Source organism: Ranitomeya variabilis, chromosome 6 (genome assembly GCF_051348905.1).
Source record: "Ranitomeya variabilis isolate aRanVar5 chromosome 6, aRanVar5.hap1, whole genome shotgun sequence".
Taxonomy (NCBI): domain Eukaryota; kingdom Metazoa; phylum Chordata; class Amphibia; order Anura; family Dendrobatidae; genus Ranitomeya; species Ranitomeya variabilis.
The window spans coordinates 427,636,561-427,656,235 of record NC_135237.1 but is presented as its reverse complement, the minus strand read 5'-3'; the positions used below and the strand labels follow the sequence as shown (position 1 = coordinate 427,656,235).

General features: G+C 44.8%; 1 protein-coding gene across 1 annotated transcript in view; it reads left to right on the top strand.

Moving 5' to 3' along the window:
• Positions 1-16,151: 16,151 nt before the first annotated feature.
• LOC143783302 (histamine H3 receptor-like) overlaps positions 16,152-19,675 on the top strand; it is a 35,266-nt gene continuing 31,742 nt past the window's right edge. Inside the window, exon 1 of the mRNA XM_077271707.1 lies at positions 16,152-16,395. Within this exon, the coding sequence (XP_077127822.1) occupies positions 16,152-16,395 (244 nt within the window). The remainder of the gene's footprint in view (positions 16,396-19,675) is intronic.

Here is a 19,675-nt window from a genome sequence, read left to right as displayed (position 1 = left end):
GATTAAGGGCATAGTCCCGTAAGCTATCCTGCGGTCTCTGTTTGCATCCGTAGAAAGTCAATTTAATTTCTGTAGCAGTGCGAGTATCGAAGGTGGCCTTAAGCTTTGCAAAAATCTGTTGCGCGGTTCCTTTATCCTCGGCGGGCCAGGACTTCAATTCTCTCAGAGCCGCCCCAAAGAGTTGGCCGGTTATCATATGAACCTTCTGAGGCTCTGTCAGGGGATAGAACTCGAGCAGGCTGCAGAGCCCCTCCTTAAAGTCAGTGAATGTATGCGACTCCCCAGAGTATCGCGGAAGCCAGGCCGCTCCAGGCAGGTACGGCATAGAGAAGGGCATTATGGCTTTTGTGTTAGCGGCAGTGTCCGGCTGGCTGGGGGGAACAGCGGGTTCCGCGGCTACCGGTGGTGGTATTAGGGCCGCGGCTTCGTCCGCTGCGGGGACCGGAGCTGCCTCTGCGGCTGCGACCGCCACCTCCTCTCCTCCCGACTCAGACATGGCTGTCCCTTCCTCCCACTAACCTGCTGGAGGTCGGAGTTCCTCTTCCGGGATTGGCGCCTTACCGCGCTTTCCGTTCCGCGCTTCTTTTGGCTGATTCCGCCCACGTAGCTAAAGCTCCTCCCTCCGTGCGCGGCAATGGCGAATTTTGGCGGTAAATGGCAATACACAGTCTTTTCAATAAAGTACAGCTCAAGCACAACAAATCACAGTTCCAAGGCACACATGACCTGATTCTTCAGGCTTAAGTAGATCCTGTTCGTGACGCCAAGATTTGGAGCGCCCCCACACCCGCAGGGCCGAGGGGTACCCGGTACCGGGCCTGTGAGAGTCTCTGTTCTGGGGTTGTCACGGTGGCTAGACCCGGTCCGTGGTCCTGTCTGTCAGTGGGGGACGTCCAGTGCAATAAGTGTGGATAATGGTGCAGTAGTAGGGTGCAGGTCGCGGTAAATAACGAGGACACCAGGTTGCAGTCTCTTTACCTCTTTACTGAAGGTTTTGGAGACCTCAGTCCAGAGCGCTGTTAACTGGGTTGTCAGAGACCGGCCGGTCCAAAGGCACATCAGGGGTTCTCTTTACAGGTGGGAATCAGTGTCTACCCTCTAGCGCTGGGTGTTGTAGTTCTTCCCTGCTGAGCTCCCGGGATAGTCCTCACAACTGTTTCTTTCTGTCTCTACTGTTCGTTCTCTCTGTCCTCCAGGTGATATGGTAGGACGCACCCGTATGACGGGGTAGGCCTGGAGTTCTTCCGGGACCCTAGAGTTGCCCCTCTCCCACAAGTTGCCTCCGTTGTCTGCTTAGGTGTTAAGTGAGACAGCCAACCTGTAAGTAGCTGTCCGGTCGTGGTTTGCAGTGTACTTAAAGTCTCTTACTTGCTCGGAGTTCCGGCCACCGACTGTTTGCGCCTCAGAAGGATGTTGCCTCGGTCTAACAGCACGACTCCTTCTGGTCCCAATTCCTCTCAGCTGTATTCCCGTTGTTCACTGGTTAGTTCTGCTCTGAGGAGTCTGCCAGGATCCCATACCTGACAGGTCCTCTCACTAGCTCTTCCCAGCTACTTCTCCCTGTCTTCCTGTCCAACCCCCAGTTTTACCATAGTGTGAGGAGTGGCCTACTAGATAGGACCACCCCCCTGGTGGCCGGAGTGTGAAGTGTAGTGAGGTGTTACCTGGTCAGAGAAACTCCTTTAGTGCAATCAGACGTACCATAGCTCCCCATAGTGGCGGAGCCACAGTACTGCAACGACCAGGACTCTGGGGCGCTGCACTCCTGTTCGTGTTCTTTCAGTCATTAATCACTAATTGAAAAATGACCATGGTTGTGCCATGGTTCACAACATCACTGGTGTTCTTCTACTGTATACTTCTTCCACTTAATGATATGTCATGTATCTATGTTGGTACCTTAAGGCCATGTGCACACGTTGCGGATTTCTTGCAGAAATTTCCTGAAGAAAACCGGAAATTTTCTGCAAGAAATCCGCAATTTTTTTTTTGCGGTTTTTTTCCGTTTTTTTTCGCGTTTTTTTAGCATTCTGCAAGCGTAATTAGCTTGCAGAATGCTAAAGTTTTCCAAGCGATCTGTAGCATCGCTTGGAAAACTGACTGACAGGTTGGTCACACTTGTCAAACATAGCGTTTGACAAGTGTGACCAACTTTTTACTATAGATGCAGCCTGTGCAGCATCTATAGTAAAAGATAGAATGTTTAAAAATAATAAAAAAAATAAAAAAATGCTTATACTCACCCAGACATCTCCTCAGCGGCGTCCGTTCCTCTTTCTATAGCTGGTCTGTGCGCACAGGACCTTCCGTGACGTCACGGTCACGTGAGCGGTCACATGACCGCTCACGACCAATCACAGGACAGTGACGTCATCGGCAGGTCCTTCAGCGCACATCAGCTACAGGAACCGAAGCGACAGCATGCAGTGGAGGCGGGAAGACATCGAGGGTGAGTATAGGACTATTTTTTTTTTTAATTCTTATTTTTTGACCACTTATATGGTGCCCAGTGCGTGGAGGAGAGTCTCCTCTCCTCCACCCTGGGTACCAACCGCACATTATCTGCTTACTTCCCGCATCGTGGGCACAGCCCCGTGCGGAAAGTATACAGATCAATGGACCCCTAGGTGTGCGGAATCCCCTGCAATTCCGCATTTTAATGAACATGTTGCTTTTTTTTCCGCGATGCGATTTTTTCGCGGAAAAAAAGGCTACATTTGCACAAAAAATGCGGAATACACGTTTTTATAGCGAAAAAACGCGAAAAAAACGCGAAAAATACTTAACGTGTGCACATGGCCTTAGTGTCTTGGGAATTTTTCCCATTATACTATATTGTTGGTTTGCGGTCATTAGTACTGTGGTATATGGGTTATATCTATTTGGTATATATCTGTTACCTGGCAGCTTTTTTTGCCTGTTCTTCTTTAATCACACACCTATGGATGTTTATTCACTGTTATTCTTTATTTTAGGCATAAGATTTTGTTGCTCTAAATACCAGCTCTACAATTACACTTTGTTCTCATATGTTCCCTTTGTGATCTGTCTATCACGTCATTTATATTGATTTCTTATGTTATCAATTTTATCATTATGAGTAGTTTTGATATAATGCGTGCATATAGCTGCCTTCTTCTCTTCTTTTATTGCAGATACCGATTTTTACAAAGATTTGCCCATATTGTGTTCTGGCTCTTTGCATTTACTTACGTCTCCGTGGTAGCAACAGTGGGTTTCTTCAATTTGCGCATGCGCTACTCACACAGTACGCGGCTACCTCTGTGCTTCCCAGCGTCGTTAATGCTGCACATCGTCACTCTTACCTCTGGTCTGTAGTTACACTTGCGCATGCGCGCCTTGTACTCTATTATCATGTCACTGCTATTTCGTTTTCTGGGACACTTGTTCTTATCGATTGTGATATGTTTCTAATGGGCCGCCATAGCAATATAGTGTGTAATTGTTTGCCCGTTTCGTATCATTGTTGATTTCTTGACACCTTCGGTCTTGTTAAACACTAGTGTTGTAGCAACTGTTGCCTTCTTATCTGTGCGCTTGCGCGTTTTCTTTCACCACACTCCGGTCTCCACTTCCGGTCTCTGTTTCCTGTTTCGTTTTCTACATACGGCGTACCGTCCTCATCTCAGGTGCCGGTTCTCTATTTTTGATTACTCCTCTCCTGCCATTGGTCATGACCAACATAAAACCCCTATCTGGCCAGTACCCAACCACCCCTGGACGAAGCATTTCCGTGCGAAACGCGCGTCGGGTGTAGTGGGTCCCCGGGTTCATCCTCTCGGTAACTATACCTATATATTGCACTGCACATTGGTGCCAAGTATATACTTACAACATGTCCTCTTGCTATTTACTTCAGCCTAAGTTGTTATGTTTTTGAGCTCACTGTGTATACTTATTATGTATAGTAGCATTTAATGCACATTAGCACAGTATAGTAGCATTTATTGCACTATTGCACATTAGCACTTTATTGTATTTAATTATATGTCTATTATGTAGCTCTTTTTATAATATATGTATAATAATATATAATATATGTATAATATATGTATATATATATATATATATATATATATATATATATATATACTATTTCAGGCTGTATGTTATTGTTGTATTACTGCTGTGTATATACTTATATTGAGGTCAGGCCCGTGTGTGTCCCACCGTTGTTTCTGCACTGGTGGTCTCTACCATGATTTTATATATTTTTGTGTATGTTTGTCTTTAAATAAACATTTGTACATCTTTCTTTAATTTTTTGGTCTTTGAGTGAAGGTTTTTTCTTTTGGTTTTGTTATATATTACCCTTCATGACCTTGTAAGGGATATTATTTGGTGTCTTCCGTAACAGGAAGTCCAAACTCTATCACAGGGTTCATAAAAAAAAAAAAAAAAACGTATCCAGCCAAAAAACTGATCCGTTGCATCAGTTTTTCTCAATCTGCAACGGATCCGTTTTTGCAAAAATTCACCGGATGCTGCCTGACGGCTAAAAACTGATGAGTGAAAATAGCCTAAGGATTAGACCAAAGAGGACTGGAGTAAGGTAATCTTCTCTGATGAGTCTAATTTTCAGCTTTGCTAATGTCTGGTTGTCTAAGGGACGGAGACCTGGAGAGGCGTGCAAGCCACAGTGTCTTGCATCAACTGTGAAATTTGGTGGAGGATCAGTGATGATCTGGGATGCTTCAGCAAAGCTAGAATTGGGCAGGTTAATCTTTGCGAAGGACAGTTGATTCCTTCTGCTCATGCAATCTTCCTCACCTCTGAGGACTGTTTTTTCCAGCAGGACAATGTGCCATTTCACACAGCTAGGTCAATCAAGGTGTGGATGAAGGACCACCACATCAAATCCCTGTCATGGCCAGCCCGATCTCCAGACCTGAACCCCATTGAAAACCGATGGATAGTCACAAGCCATCAAAGAAAGAAGAAATGCTTACATTTTTGTATCAGGAGTGGCATAAGGTCACCAAAAAGCAGTGGAAAGCATGCAAAGATGCATGAAAGCTGTGATTATAAATCATGGATATTCCACAAAATATTGATTCTGAACTCTTCCTGAATTAAAACATTAGTATTGTTGTTTCTAAGTGATTATGAACTTGTTTTTTTGCATTATTTGAGGTCTGCAAACAATGCATTTTTTTGTTATTTTGACCATTTATCATTTTCAGAAAATAAATACAAAATGTATTGCTTGGAACTTTGGAGCAATGTTGTCAGTAGTTTATAGAATAAAAGAACAGTTTACATTTTACTCAAAAATATACCTATAAAGAGAAAAATCAGACAAACTGAAAATTTTGCAGTGGTCTCTTAATTTTTGCCAGAGCTGTATAATTCAGGAATTCAAGGTCTCTAAGAGTCTAGCCAACTTGCCTGGACGTGTCCATAAGAGAAAAATTGATGATAAATTGATAAAACGAATAATCACCAAAGAGCCCAGAGCATCTGCCAAAGCTATTAGAGTTGAACTCCAAGATCAAGATACATCAGTGTCAGATTGCACCATCCGTCATCATCTTGGCCAAAGTGGACTTCATGGGAGAGACGATCGAGTAGCAAACAACCATTGAAAGCAAATTATAAACAGAGACTGGAATTTGCCAAAATGTATATTGACCAGACACAAAGCTTCTTGGAGAATTTCCTTTGGAGATATGAGACAAAAGTGGAGTTTTTTGGCAAGTCATATCAGCTCTATGTTCACAGCTGCAAAAATTAAGTATACAATAAATATTGTGCCTACTGTGAAACATGGAGGAGGCTCGGTTATGTTTTTTCGCTGCTTTGCTGCATTTGGCACAGAGTGTCTTGAGTCTGTGCATGAATGAAATCTCAAGACTATCAAAGCATATGGAGAGAAATGTGCTGCCCAGTCAGAAAGTTTTGACTAAGTTACAGTTCATGGGTCCTCCCAACAGGATAATGACCCAAAACATATTTAACATACATACAATACATACAATAAATTATTATAGCAACCCTATTTCCCAGCCAATAATACTACTAATAATAATTAAAAATATATATATATTTTAAAAATTAGACAGAGGAAATTGGATTTACTAGAAAAAGGGGAGGGAGTGGCTAACCACTCGGGACTTGTAAAATAAACAAAAAAGCACCATATAGGAGTTCAAGAAATATATATAAATATATAAGACAATAGACACAAAATAGCTATAATAAAATGACACAGACAATGTGCACATACTTGGAAGCGATGAATACCACAAAAATTAATATATATATATATATATATTTTACAAGATATACGGTAGATAAAAATAGTAACAAAAAACAGACAAAAGGTAGAAAAAGGTTCAAAAATCATATAAGGTATTATGCAACCATCTGAAAAAACGAACAATGGTGTGCGCATATATTATATAATAGTATATAATATAATAGTGTATGTGAAGAAAACAAAATCTGGATAAAATGATATTGTGCACATATAATCAGACTCATGAATAATATGTATATAAAAAATATATATATTTAAATATAGAAACTAATCAGTGCTCACCCAGTATACTATAAGAGGACAATGTAAAAGAACAAAAGTGTATGTGCAGTATAGAAAAAATATAATATGTATTATTATTTAAATAATTAAATCATAAATGTGCCATGAACCAAAAGTGAAGGCAGCACAATATATATATAGTGGTGAAACGCTACCTGAGTGGGTTGGGGAACACACGCTTGGCACGGGAATTAAGCACTCAGGCATGGTTTCTCCAAGTAAACAGTCCAATCCGGTTTATTAGACATCATAAACCACATGACATAGAGTCTATTATACACATTATTATTATTATTATTATTTATTTATAGAGCACCATTCATTCCATGGTGCTGCACATTAGATGGGGTTACATCAAAATACAAATATCACAGACAGTAAACAAAACTAACAATGACAGACTGGTACAGAGGGAAGAGGACCCTGCCCTTGCAGGCTTACATTCTACAGGATAATGGGGAAGGAGACAGTAGGTTGAGGGTTGCAGTAGCTCCGATGGTGTTGAGGTGGCCGTGTGGTCATTACAGGTTGTAATTCATATAGGGGTGCAGTGATCATATTGACACCATAGGTGTGTCACAGAATTTTATACCATTGGCTAGTGCAGACAAAATGATTACATTTTTATCACAAAAAATTTTTGTAGCCTCAGATTTTATATTTTCACACAAGGAAATGGGTAAAAATGGCACCATATAGTGACAATTTTGACTCCATGTGTGTTTTCCAGAAACAAGCAGCAGTGGATGTTGCCAAGTTAAAATTGAAAATCTTCCAGTGTACTGCCCAATACATTGTAGTGCCCAGTACATTATGCCCAGTTTGTGCTTCTGGAGACATGCACCCATAAATTAAGCAGGCTCTCATTACTACAGAAATGCTCTGAGCATGATCTAACAGGCTTGCCATAGCTGGGTGACCCATGGGTTGCCATGGTAATGATTGGGCCATTGCGATGATACCGATCAGACAGGAGGGAGCCCCCTCCCTTTCCCAGCCTTTTGATAGGCCGTGTTTTCGGATGGAATCACTGAACTGACAAGTTCAGACACATCAACAGAACACATTAACCATCGACAGTCTGTTCCAATGGCAGATTCGTGTCTGCCCGTAACCCCTTGTTACCTGGAGTTACATTTCAGGAGCTCCGGCTCCACACACTGACTCCTGTCAATGCTGGTTCACGGGAGAAAGCTGCCTCACTAGGATCACTGTCCTTGTGACCAGGGCACCTCGGATAGTCCAGACCCACAGTAGGAACTGTAGCTTCCCCAATACAGAAACCGTCTCAAGCTCTGTAGATGCAGCCTCTCCATGCGCTTCCAGGAAGTCCAATCACAGGCACTTCCAACACACAGGCAATCAGTCCATGGTCTCACCAGGTGCTTGCAGGACTCCAGTCCATCCCAGGACAATCCAACACCCTGACTATTCCAGGGCTCACACTCTCACCAGGTGCTTGCAGGACTCCAGTCCATCCCAGGACAATCCAACACCCTGAGCAATTCAGGTCCACAGTCTCTCTAGGTGCTTCCAGACATCTCCACTCACAGGAGACTCCAACACCGACCGTCCAGGTCCACGGTGTTACGGCTAGCGGAATGCACAGAGTAAATATAGCTGTTTATTATAAATGGTGCGTTCGCAGCCCGGGGTCCACCGTGCAGGTGGAACCTGCTGCTAGTGAATGACGGCACTGTTTGGCGGTATAGACTAGCTCTGTTACTTCACAGAGTAGCCGTGAGAGGAAAGCATTGCACCCTGTTAGCCTCACAGGAGCACAAGCTTGCTGCCGAACTGATAGCAGTCATCTCTCAGTCTCTCATTTTTCATATTTCTAGTGCAGTAATGCAGTTCAATTTTCGTGTTTCATGTTTGCATGTTTCAGCGCTGCAGTGTGCTGCCTTATTTGCTTGACTATATAAGAGTTGGTGACTCTAGGTTCAGCACCTGTTCACACTTAGTCTATGTTTGGATGTGACGGTCAGTTTTTTCAAATGATAGCAGTCAGTGGTTATGCACACACGCAATCTCCTCACCGGAGGTGCCGGAATTCTAGGGGCTTATTTCAGCTGGATCCCTGAATCCATTCATACATAACCACACTGGCGCAAAGCACATATTTGGATTGATACCAGCGCATGGCCGTGCGGCCATGTGAGCCTTTTATAGCTGCAGCAAGTACAAGACCTTCCTAGAAGGACCAATGAGAGGCTGCCACAGAGCCTGAGCACCTTCAGGACCTCCCTGGAGAACCAATGGGCTTTGCTGCAGTATCCAAGCATGTGACCCTCGATCTCCAATGAGAGATCTTACCCTGGGCATGCTCAGAAGGAGAAAAGCAGGACTTAGTCCCAAAAGCATCTGCTCACCGCTGCCCAGCACTGGCTTCAATGGCAGAAGCTGGAAAAGCAGCAGTAACCCTTTGTACAGAGTCAGACTGAGCGAGACGCTGGGACCGACGTCTCCGCTGAGCAGACTCCACTGCGGCAGGAGACGAATGGGAGACTGCAGCGGAGATGGCCTGAGATTCCCCCTGTGCAGAGGCAGGAACTCGACCCCTAACATTACCCCCCCTCCTAGGGCCCCCCCTCCCTGGACCTCGCTATGCTCGGAGGCAGCAATGAGCTGCAGAGCCTGAATGTGCTCAGCAGGCTCCCAGGACCTGTCCTCAGGACCATAACCCTTCCAGTCCACCAAATAAAATTTTTTGCCACGTACCACCTTGCACCCCAAAATAGCGTTCACCTCGTAATCGTCCGTAGATGAACCCGATGTCCCGGCAGATGACTCGGAAAACCGGGACATGTATACAGGTTTCAAGAGGGACACATGAAAGGTGTCGGTGATACCCAGGCGTGGCGGAAGGGCTAAACGGTAGACCACAGGGTTAACCTGTTTGAGGACCTTGAAAGGGCCCAAGTAGTGAGGTGCAAACTTAGTGGATTCAACTCGCAGCCTGATGTTATGGGCGGAGAGCCACACCAAGTCGCCAGGAGCAAAGGTCGGAGCGGGGCGCCGATGTGCATCGGCGGAGTTCCTCATTCTCTCCTTGGAGGCCCGAATGGCATCCTGAGTGCGGTCCCAAATATCCCGTGCCTCCACAGCCCAGTCTGCCACCCTGAAGTCAGCGGAAGACTGGCACAGGTACCCGCGGATGCTGACCATAGTTAAGGAGGAATGGGGTTTGTCCAGTGGAATCGGCTACGGTGTTGTTCAGCGCAAACTCCGCCCACGGTAGCAAAGATGCCCAGTCATCCTGCCTGGCTGAGACAAAATGTCGCAGATATGTGACTAAGGTCTGGTTGGCCCTCTCTACCAACCCATTCGTCTCAGGATGATATGTGGAAGAGAGATTCAACTCAATGCTGAGAAGACGACAAAGCTCTCTCCAGAACCGAGACGCAAACTGGGGATTTTGTCCAGCATACCATGTAGGCAGAAAATGTGCTTTATAAACAACGCTGCCAAGGCCCATGCAGAAGGTAGCCATGGAAGCGGTACCAAGTGCACCATTTTAGAAAAATGATTGGTGATAACCCAAATGATAGTACAGCCACGAGACTTGGGCAACCCCACCACAAAGTCCATCCCAACCATCTCCCAGGGCCTGTCTGCCACCGGCAAGGGATAGAGTAACCCAGCTGGCAGTTGTCGAGGAGACTTATTTTTGGCGCAGGAGACACACGCCCGAATATAATCTCCGACATCACGGACCATATATGGCCACCAGTACATCATAGCCAGCAGTTCAGATGTCCTTTTTGTCCCAAAGTGTCCACCCACCCTGGACAAATAAGCCCAAGAGAGAACCTCCGGTCGCAAATTAATGGGTACAAAAGTCTTGCCCGGAGGCACAGACTCTAGCGAAACCGGAGCTACGGTTCTCAGGCTCTCAGAAGGGACAATAAGGCGAGGCTCCCCTTCCTCCTCCTCAGATGACACAACGGAGCGAGAGAGGGCGTCAGCACGAATGTTCTTCTCCCCAGCGAGATAATGGAGGGTGAAGTGGAACCGGGAGAAGAACAATGACCATCTGGCCTGACGAGAATTTAGCCGCTGGGCTGTTAGCAAATATACCAGATTTTTGTGGTCCGTGAAGACTTGAAAGGGAAAACGAGCCCCCTCCAAAAGATGTCTCCACTCCGAGAAAGCCAACTTCATTGCTAGCAACTCCCTGTCCCCGATGGAATAATTCCTCTCCGCTGGTGTGAAGGTCTTGGAGAAGAAGAAGCAAGGATGCTTCCGACCTTGAGCATCCTTTTAGAAGAGGACTGCTCCTGCACCAACGGATGAGGCATCCACCTCCATTATAAACGGCTTATCAACATCGGGACGATGTAGGATGGGAGCGCTAGCAAAATGAGACTTAATAGAAGAGAAGGCCCTGGAGACCTCTTCAGACCACAATTTGGGATTTGCTCCCTTCTTGGTGAGGGCTACCAAGGCTGAGAAGTGGGGAATGAACTGGTGATAGTAATTAATGAACCCCATAAAGCGCTGCACCGCTTTAAGAGAATGGGGTCCTTGCCAGTCCATCACAGCCTGTAGTTTGGCAGAATCCATAGCCAATCCCTGGGCAGAGATGATATAGCCCAGGAAAGGTAAAGACTCCTGCTCAAACATACAGTTCTCCATTTTTGCATACAGGGAATTTGCCCGTAAGAGGTCGAAGACTCTGCCAACATCTCTCCGGTGGGAGTCAATATCTGGAGAGAAGATGAGAATATCATCCAGATAGACTATGACCAAGGTGGAGAGCATATCCTGGAAGATATCGTTGACAAAGTCTTGGAAAACGGCTGGGGCATTATAGAGCCCGAAGGGCATCACTAGATACTCATAGTGCCCATCCCTGGTATTAAACGCCGTCTTCCATTCGTCCCCCTCACGGATGCGAATCAGGTTATAAGCACCCCGCAGATCTAATTTGGTAAATACCCTTGCTCCCCGTATCAAAGAGTTCTGAAATCAGGGGCAACGGGTACTTATTCTTAACGGTGATGGCGTTAAGACTCCTGTAATCTATGCAAGGACGTAACTCTCCGTTCTTCTTCTGCACGAGGAAGAACCCCGCCCTTGCAGGTGACACTGGCTTCCTAATGAACCCTCTTGCCAAATTCTCCTGGATGTATTGGGACATAGCCTCCGTCTCCGGGAGAGGGAGGGGATAGACACGTCCCAGAGGAGGTTCTGCTCCAGGCAAGAGATCAATAGGACAGTCATAGGGAGGTGAGGCGGAAGGGTCTCCGCAGCCTTTTTGGAGAAGACGTCTGCATCGGACCCATAGCATTTGGGAAGAGAAGAAAGATCTGCGGGTGTCTCAATGGTGGAAACCTGAATGCACTCTCTCACACATCTGCCCTTACATGATTCACTCCAACCCAATATTCTCCCAGAGGTCCACTCAATATGTGGGGAGTGGAAACGGAGCCAGGGTATTCCCAGCAGAATCTCATCCATTCCCTCGGGAAGGACAAGAAGGGAAATAATCTCCTGGTGGGAAGGGGACATGGATAACGTGAAAGGGACAGTCTGGTGTGTGATTTGTGTGGGAAGTGTCGTGTCGACCCATTCACTACTCTAACAGTCACCGGTTTGACGAGCATCACCTGAGGTATTGCATGGCGCAGAGCAAAAGCAGAGGACATGAAATTCCCCTCTGCTCCAGAGTCCAGATAAAGCTCGACTGTTAGAGAAGATGAGCCTAACGTTATTATCCCTTTAAAGGACAACTTGGAGGAAAATGCCGCTGTGTCTAGTGAACCTCCTCCAATGGTTACTAGACGCGATCGTTCTTCCGACCGCCGTGGACATTTATTGGCATAATGTCCTAGTGGTTGGCAATTTTTACAAACCACGGGTACCCGAGCGGGCCAGGAGTTAGGTCCCGCTCGAGAAACCTCCATGGCCTCATGGGAGTCGGACGGAAGATTCTAGCGGTCTGGCGAAGGTGGGAGCCAGCCGAAACCTCTGCCTACACTGGGTCCGCTCTAACCTCCGCTCATTAAAACGGAGGTCGATGCGGTTAGATATAGTAATGAGCTCCTCCAGTGTGGCGGGAATCTCCCTGGTGGCCAAGGCGTCCTTCACATGGTCTGCCAGTCCTTTCCAGAACACCGGAATAAGTACTTTATCCGGCCACTCCAGCTCTGAGACCAGAGTCCAGAATTGGATGGCGAACTGGCTGACCATGGACGAACCCTGTTTTATTGCCAACAATTGGAGCGTGGTATCGTGGGTGACACGAGGTCCCAAAAAGACCTGTTTCAGAGCGTCCAGGAAAAGAGGAGCACTCTGCACCACACGATCATTATGCTCCCATAGCGGTGTTGCCCATTCCAACGCCCTGCCTGACAAAAGGGATAAAATAAATCCCACTTTCGCCCGTTCCATAGGAAAGCGTGCAGCCAGGAGCTCAAGATGTATGGAGCACTGACTCACGAATCCCCGACATAGCTTACTGTCACCAGCAAACTTGTCTGGAAGCGGGAGATGGGATAAAGTCGGAGCAGGGGTGGCAGAGGACAAACTGGCTGCAGCTACACTTGCAGCCTAAACAGCGACTGCAGTAACATCCACAGCTGAGGTTGTGTGCTCAAGAACCGCCAACCTACCCTCCAGCTGCTCGATATACCGCTGTAAACGCTGATCGGCCGCCATTTACTAGCCAGACCCTGGCGCTAGTATTCTGTTACGGCTAGTGGAACGCACCGAGTAAATATAGCTGTTTATTATAAATGGTGCGTTCGCAGCCCGGGGTTGACCGTGCAGGAGGAACCTGCTGCTAGTGAATGGCGGCACTGTTTGGCGGTATAGACTAGCTCTTTAACTTCACAGAGTAGCCGTGAGAGGAAAGCATTGCAGCCTGTTAGCCTAACAGGAGCACAAGCTTGCTCCAGAACTGATAGCAGTCAGTGGTTATGCACACATGCAATCTCCTCACCGGAGGTGCCAGAATTCTAGGGGCTTATTTCAGCTTGGTCCTTGAATACATACATACAATCTCCTCACCGGAGGTGCCGGTATTCTAGGGGCTTATTTCAGCCGGGTCCCTGAATCCATTCATTCATAACCACACTGGCGCAAAGCACATATTTGGATTGATACTAGCGCATGGCCGTGCTGCCATGTGAGCCTTTTATAGCTGCAGCAAGTACAAGACCTTCCTAGAAGGACCAATGAGAGGCTGCCACAGAGCCTGAGCACCTTCAGGACCTTCCTGGAGAACCAATGGGCTTTGCTGCAGTATCCAAGCATGTGACCCTCGATCTCCAATGAGAGATCTTACCCTGGGCATGCTCAGAAGGAGAAAAGCAGGACTTAGTCCCAAAAGTGTCTGCTCGCCGCTGCCCAGCACTGGCTTCAATGGCAGAAGCTGGAAAAGCAGCAGTAACCGTTTGTACAGAGTCAGACTGAGCGAGATGCTGGGACCGACGTCTCCGCTGAGCAGACTCCGCTGCGGCAGGAGACGAATGGGAGACCGCAGTGGAGATGGCCCGAGATTCCCCCTGTGCAGAGGCAGGAACTCAACCCCTAGCACACGGTCTCTCAGGTGCCTCCAGGAAGACTCCATTCACAGGAGCTTCCAACACTGACTGTCCAGGACCTTGCACATGGACCAAACAGATCCATACACACTGACCATGTGAACTGACCTAAGTCACATTATATGGTTGTAACCACTCCCCTAGATGGAAGTATGTGTGGTTAGCCAGTCCTGCCCAGCTCACCAGCTAACCCTATAAGCCTGCCCTTTAAGTAAACACAACAAACTATTGTGGAACTATAAGTCCCAGCATAACCATATCATTTTGGGCTTACAGCGCAGAGCACCTCTGCGACACATACTGTCCATTTACAATCCTGCCGGACCTTTTCTCATCACCATAATTATGCCTTCAAGCGCTTCCTGAAGCACACTCACAGCGCCCCCCTGGCTGTAACATGGGTTACCGCACCACAGTATATATATATATATATATATATATATATATATATATATATATACACACACATATGTATCACATATCTAGACTTAGTACGCACACTGGAATTGTATACAGGAATTAAAAGATGGTATATACCTTTATGCCCGACTTCCCAAGTACAGCGCACCCCGACGCGCATTTTGGATATTCCTTTGTCAACAATACATACAAGAATGGCTAAGAGCAAAGCATTGACTATGCTGAAGTGGCCTTCTATGAGCCCAGATCTAAATGCTATTGAATATCTGTGAAAGACACTGAAACATGTAGTCTGGAGAAGTCGCCTTAAAGGGAACCTGTCACCTGAATTTGGCGGGAATCTTGCCTTGCGCTGGCGTGTACTCCGGAGGACAGAGAATGAACTTCAATCCAATATTGCGGCCAGCATGCAGCCAGTGGGTAAGGAAAGGGTGAATCAAACACCTGAAAACCCTGCCCATATGACCCAAAACCGGTCCCGCCAAATTCAGGTGACAGGTTCCCTTTAACACCAGAGACACATGGAGCAGTTTGCTTATGAGGAGTGGGCCAAATTACCTGTGGGCAGGTCCAGAAGTCACATTGAGTGTTACAGAAATCATTTGTTTGCAGTGATTGCCTCAAATGGTGTTCAACAAAATGTTGAGTTAAGGGTTTTTTTTGTCCAGTCCATTTTCATTGTTTTTTAAATTTTTTCTTGTGAACCACAATTCAAAACCAACGACTGATTTTCATTAGTTGATGTTCAGTAAATTTAAATTGAAAATTACATTTGTCAGTTTTAAATTATTTCAGTGACCATTGTGGGATTACTTACTTTAATAGAAGGTAACTAACAATTTTGTCCACGTTTCTATGTCTTTTTACGTTTACATGATCTTTTGTGGCTAGTGGTTTAACAATTAATGTCTCAGTTGTCTAGTGGATCAATAATGCTTCTGCCATCCATAGAATAAGTAAATAATAGCCCTCTTGTCTTGGGATCAAAAACATCCCTAGTGGGTTAGAAATAATATCCCAGGGTGATCTGTCAGAAGAACCTTGTTGACTGTGTCCAGGGATTTGTCAGCCTTGATTGAAGACAAGTTCATGACAAGAAGTAATTTCACAAAAAAAGACATTGTAAAATGATTGCTGTTGCTATAATTATATAATTATATTAATGACGATAGAACACACCAGGGAACTATACGGATATTCTTTACCATGAATATTAACATGCTCTGCTTCTTTTATATTATAGTTATTTTTTTACTGCCTGCTCACTCATATAGCACAGATATACCAACATTTTCAATACTAGAAGATACAGATATTTATGTATTTTTACTTTTCCATTATTAAAATCATAATAACTATTCAGAATATAATGGTTTTATATATATATATATATATATATATATATATATATATATATGTATGCTATAGTGCCACACCTCTAGTCCCCACCCATAACAGCCCTATATAAACAAACGGCCTCTTATTTTCACAAGTACGATCCCACGCTTATAATGCAGTCTCATTCTGGTATTGTTGGGAGCTTTCTTATCTGGATCCAGTTTCAGAGCACACTGGCAGCTAATGTCAATTAAACATCCAGTATGATCATTCATTTTAGAATGGAAGTTGTCTACTTGTCCATCGTTGCTAATAATATTACTGCTAATGGTTCTTTGGAAAATGATAAAGAATCTGATTTCTCTGAAGGCACACTGGTCTTCTTATACATTTTCATACCTCTGATTACTTCCTTGACAGTTCTTGGTAACACTTTAGTCATTTTAGCCTTTATTATCGACAAAAGACTTAGAAACCAGAGTAACTTTTTCTTTCTCAATCTCGCTATCTGTGACTTTTTCATTGGTAAGTCTTTACTAAAAATGTGATAGCAGTAAAATCCTGCTTAGATTAGAGAATATCTTTTTTTTTTACATTTTTTTCTTTAACTGCAACTTGTTCAAAATAAAAACTGATTAATAATGACTTTGTAAGTATTTTTTTTGTATTGTCTTTCTTTTACATTGGCAGATTTTTTGCCAAATTCATCAGAATAGGAGCGCAATATTTATTGAATTGCCAGAAACTCAAAGATGCTTATTGTTTCGCTCTTTCGGTTTTTATTTTTTTACAACTTTTTATAGTAAATAGTTGCATGATTCTTTTAATAAGCTTAAAATGTAGCACATTAATGTTCAACTGTCCCAAAAAAAAAAAATGGACACATTTTGTAGCTCCCTAGGGTGCTGGAGTTCAGTTGTGTAGAAATATTGTGACATTTTGAAGTATCTTATGATCATTTGGGTTAAAAGATCTGGATAACCAAAACCAGGCACATAATGCCCCCTCCAAAAAAATAGATAACACCAGGTAAAATTAACTTGAAAAATGCTAATTAAATAATAAATATGGCACAAATAAAAAAGTCATTATTAGAATCATTGTTATTCCAGAAAAAAGGCATAAAAGCAAGGCTGAATAGTCCCCTGAATTTATTTAATTACATGAGATCTCGCAATTAAATGACCAAAAATTAAGTGCTGTTTGTGAGGGATATCTTTCATGTACAGTGCATGTTGTGAGCAGTTATACAAGCAGATAACGACTGTGTTACACCTCTGGCATCTGCTTGTAACAGCAGTGATCTGTCCTAAGTTCCGATGACTACTGTTAACCTCTTAATGGGAAGTTGTCAGCAGCCTTTAGGCCCCATGATTAGAGATAAGAGAACCTGAACTGTAAAGTTTGGGGTTTCGGGTCTGGTACTGAGCTCCAAACATGGACTTCTCCTGGAAGTCTGTTTTACAGTTCGGGAAAGAGAGAGAGATTTTCCAGCTCTAAAGATTGTGTCCTCAGTGGGGTTCAAGTTCGGGTACAGTTCTGGTACCCGAACCAAAATTTGGACTAAAGTCAGGTCAGACCCGACAAAACCAAATTTCCATGGGTCCGCTCGTCCCTACCCATGAAGATTACTTCCATACCTTTAGGCCATGTTCACACGCTGCGGTTTTTACCGCGGAACCGCCGCGATTTTGATGCTGCGGGTCCGCAGCAGTTTCCATAGCGTTTACATTAACATGTAAACCCTATGGAAACCGCAAACCGCAGTGCACATGCTGCGGGAAAAACCGCGCAGAAACGCAGCGGTTTACAACCCGCAGCATGTCACTTCTTTGTGCAGAATCGCTGCGATTCTGCACCCATAGGAATGCATTGAACCGCTTACTTCCCGCATGGGGCTGTGCCCACGTTGCGGGAAGTAAGCGGATAATGTGCGGGTGGTACCCGGGGTGGAGGAGAGGAGACTCTCCTCCAGGCCCTGGGAACCATAAAATAGTGTAAAAAAAAGAATTAAAATAAAAAATGAAGCTATACTCACCTCTCAGCGCTGCCCGCAGCGTCCGGTCTCAGTTGCTGTGCCGAACAGGACCTGTGGTGACGTCGCGGTCACATGACCGTGATGACGCCGCGGTCACATGACCGTGACGTCACGAAGGTCCTTGTCGGCACAGCCGCTTGCAGCGCCGGGGAGATCGCGACGTCAGAGGGTGAGTATATAGCCAATTTTTATTATTTTTTACATTACTATTGATGCTGCATATTGCTGCATATGCAGCATCAATAGTACAGCAGTAATCCCGCAGCGGAAACCGCGGAACAAACCGCGATAAATCTGCAGGGATAACCGCAGCGGTTTTGCCCTGCAGATTTTCAATTCCGCTGCGGGATTAACCCGCAGAGGAACCCGCAGCGTGTGAACATGGCCTTATATTACAAATCCTTGTCTCATGTCTTAAAATTAGTGATGAGCGAATAGTGAAATATTCTGATTTGGTAAAATCGTCACGAGTAATTTCTAATATCCGTGTTTTCGTACCGACTAACGTATCCAATGCAAGTCAGTGGGAAAGCTGAATATTTTTCTGCTGGACCCAACAAACAGGTCTGGGGGCCTGAGAAAAGCTTAAATGGGTGGGAAATTGCTAAAACTAAATGGGAACAGCATGGAGAAGATGCCTGCATGCCTTTCTGACTCACACCCCAATAGATGTAAAACTGGCAATTCATCTGCCGCGTACAGTAAAATCACAGAAAAAGCCAACAGCATAGAATAGACAGATTACATGCAGTATATATACACAGAATAGATAGATATATAGATGTCAAGGACACACACACACATATACACAGTACAGACCAAAAGTTTGGACACACTTTTTCATTTAAAGATTTTTCTGTATTTTCATGACTATGAAAATTGTACATTTACACTGAAGGCATCAAAACTATGAATTAACACATGTGGAATTATATACTTAACAAAAAAGTGAGAAACAACTGAAATTATGTCTTATATTCTAGGTTCTTCAAAGTAGCCACCTTTTGCTTTGATGACTGCTTTGCACACTCTTGGCATTCTCTTGATGAGCTTCAAGAGGTAGTCACCGGGAATGGTTTTCAATTCACAGGTGTGCCCTGTCAGGTTTAATAAGTGGGATTTCTTGCCTTATAAATGGGGTTGGAACCATCAGTTGTGTTGTGCAGAAGTCTGGTGGTTACACAGTATTTCTGAACAGACTGTTAGAATTTGTATTATGGCAAGAATAAAACAGCTAAGTAAAGAAAAACGAGTGTCCATGATTACTTTAAGAAATGAAGCTCAGTCAGTCCGAAAAATGGGGAAAACTTTGAAAGTGTCCCCAAGTGCAGTGGCAAAAACCATCAAGCGCTACAAAGAAACTGACTCACATGAGGACTGCCCCAGGAAAGAAAGACCAAGAGTCACCTCTGCAGCAGCTCAGATTAGAGACTAGGTCAATGCCACACAGAGTTCTAGCAGCAGACACATCTCTACAACAACTGTTAAGAGGACACTTTGTGCAGCAGGCCTTCATGGTAAAATAGCTGCTAGGAAACCACTGCTAAGGACAGGCAATAAGCAGAAGAGACTTGTTTGGGCTGAAGAACACAAGGAATGGACATTAGACCAGTGGAGATCTGTGCTTTGGTCTGATGAGTCCAAATTTGAGATCTTTGGTTCCAACCACCTTGTCTTTTTGCGGCGCAGAAAAGGGGAACGGATGGACTCTACATGCCTGGCTCCCACTGTGAAGCATGGAGGAGGAGGTGTGATGGTGTGGGGGTG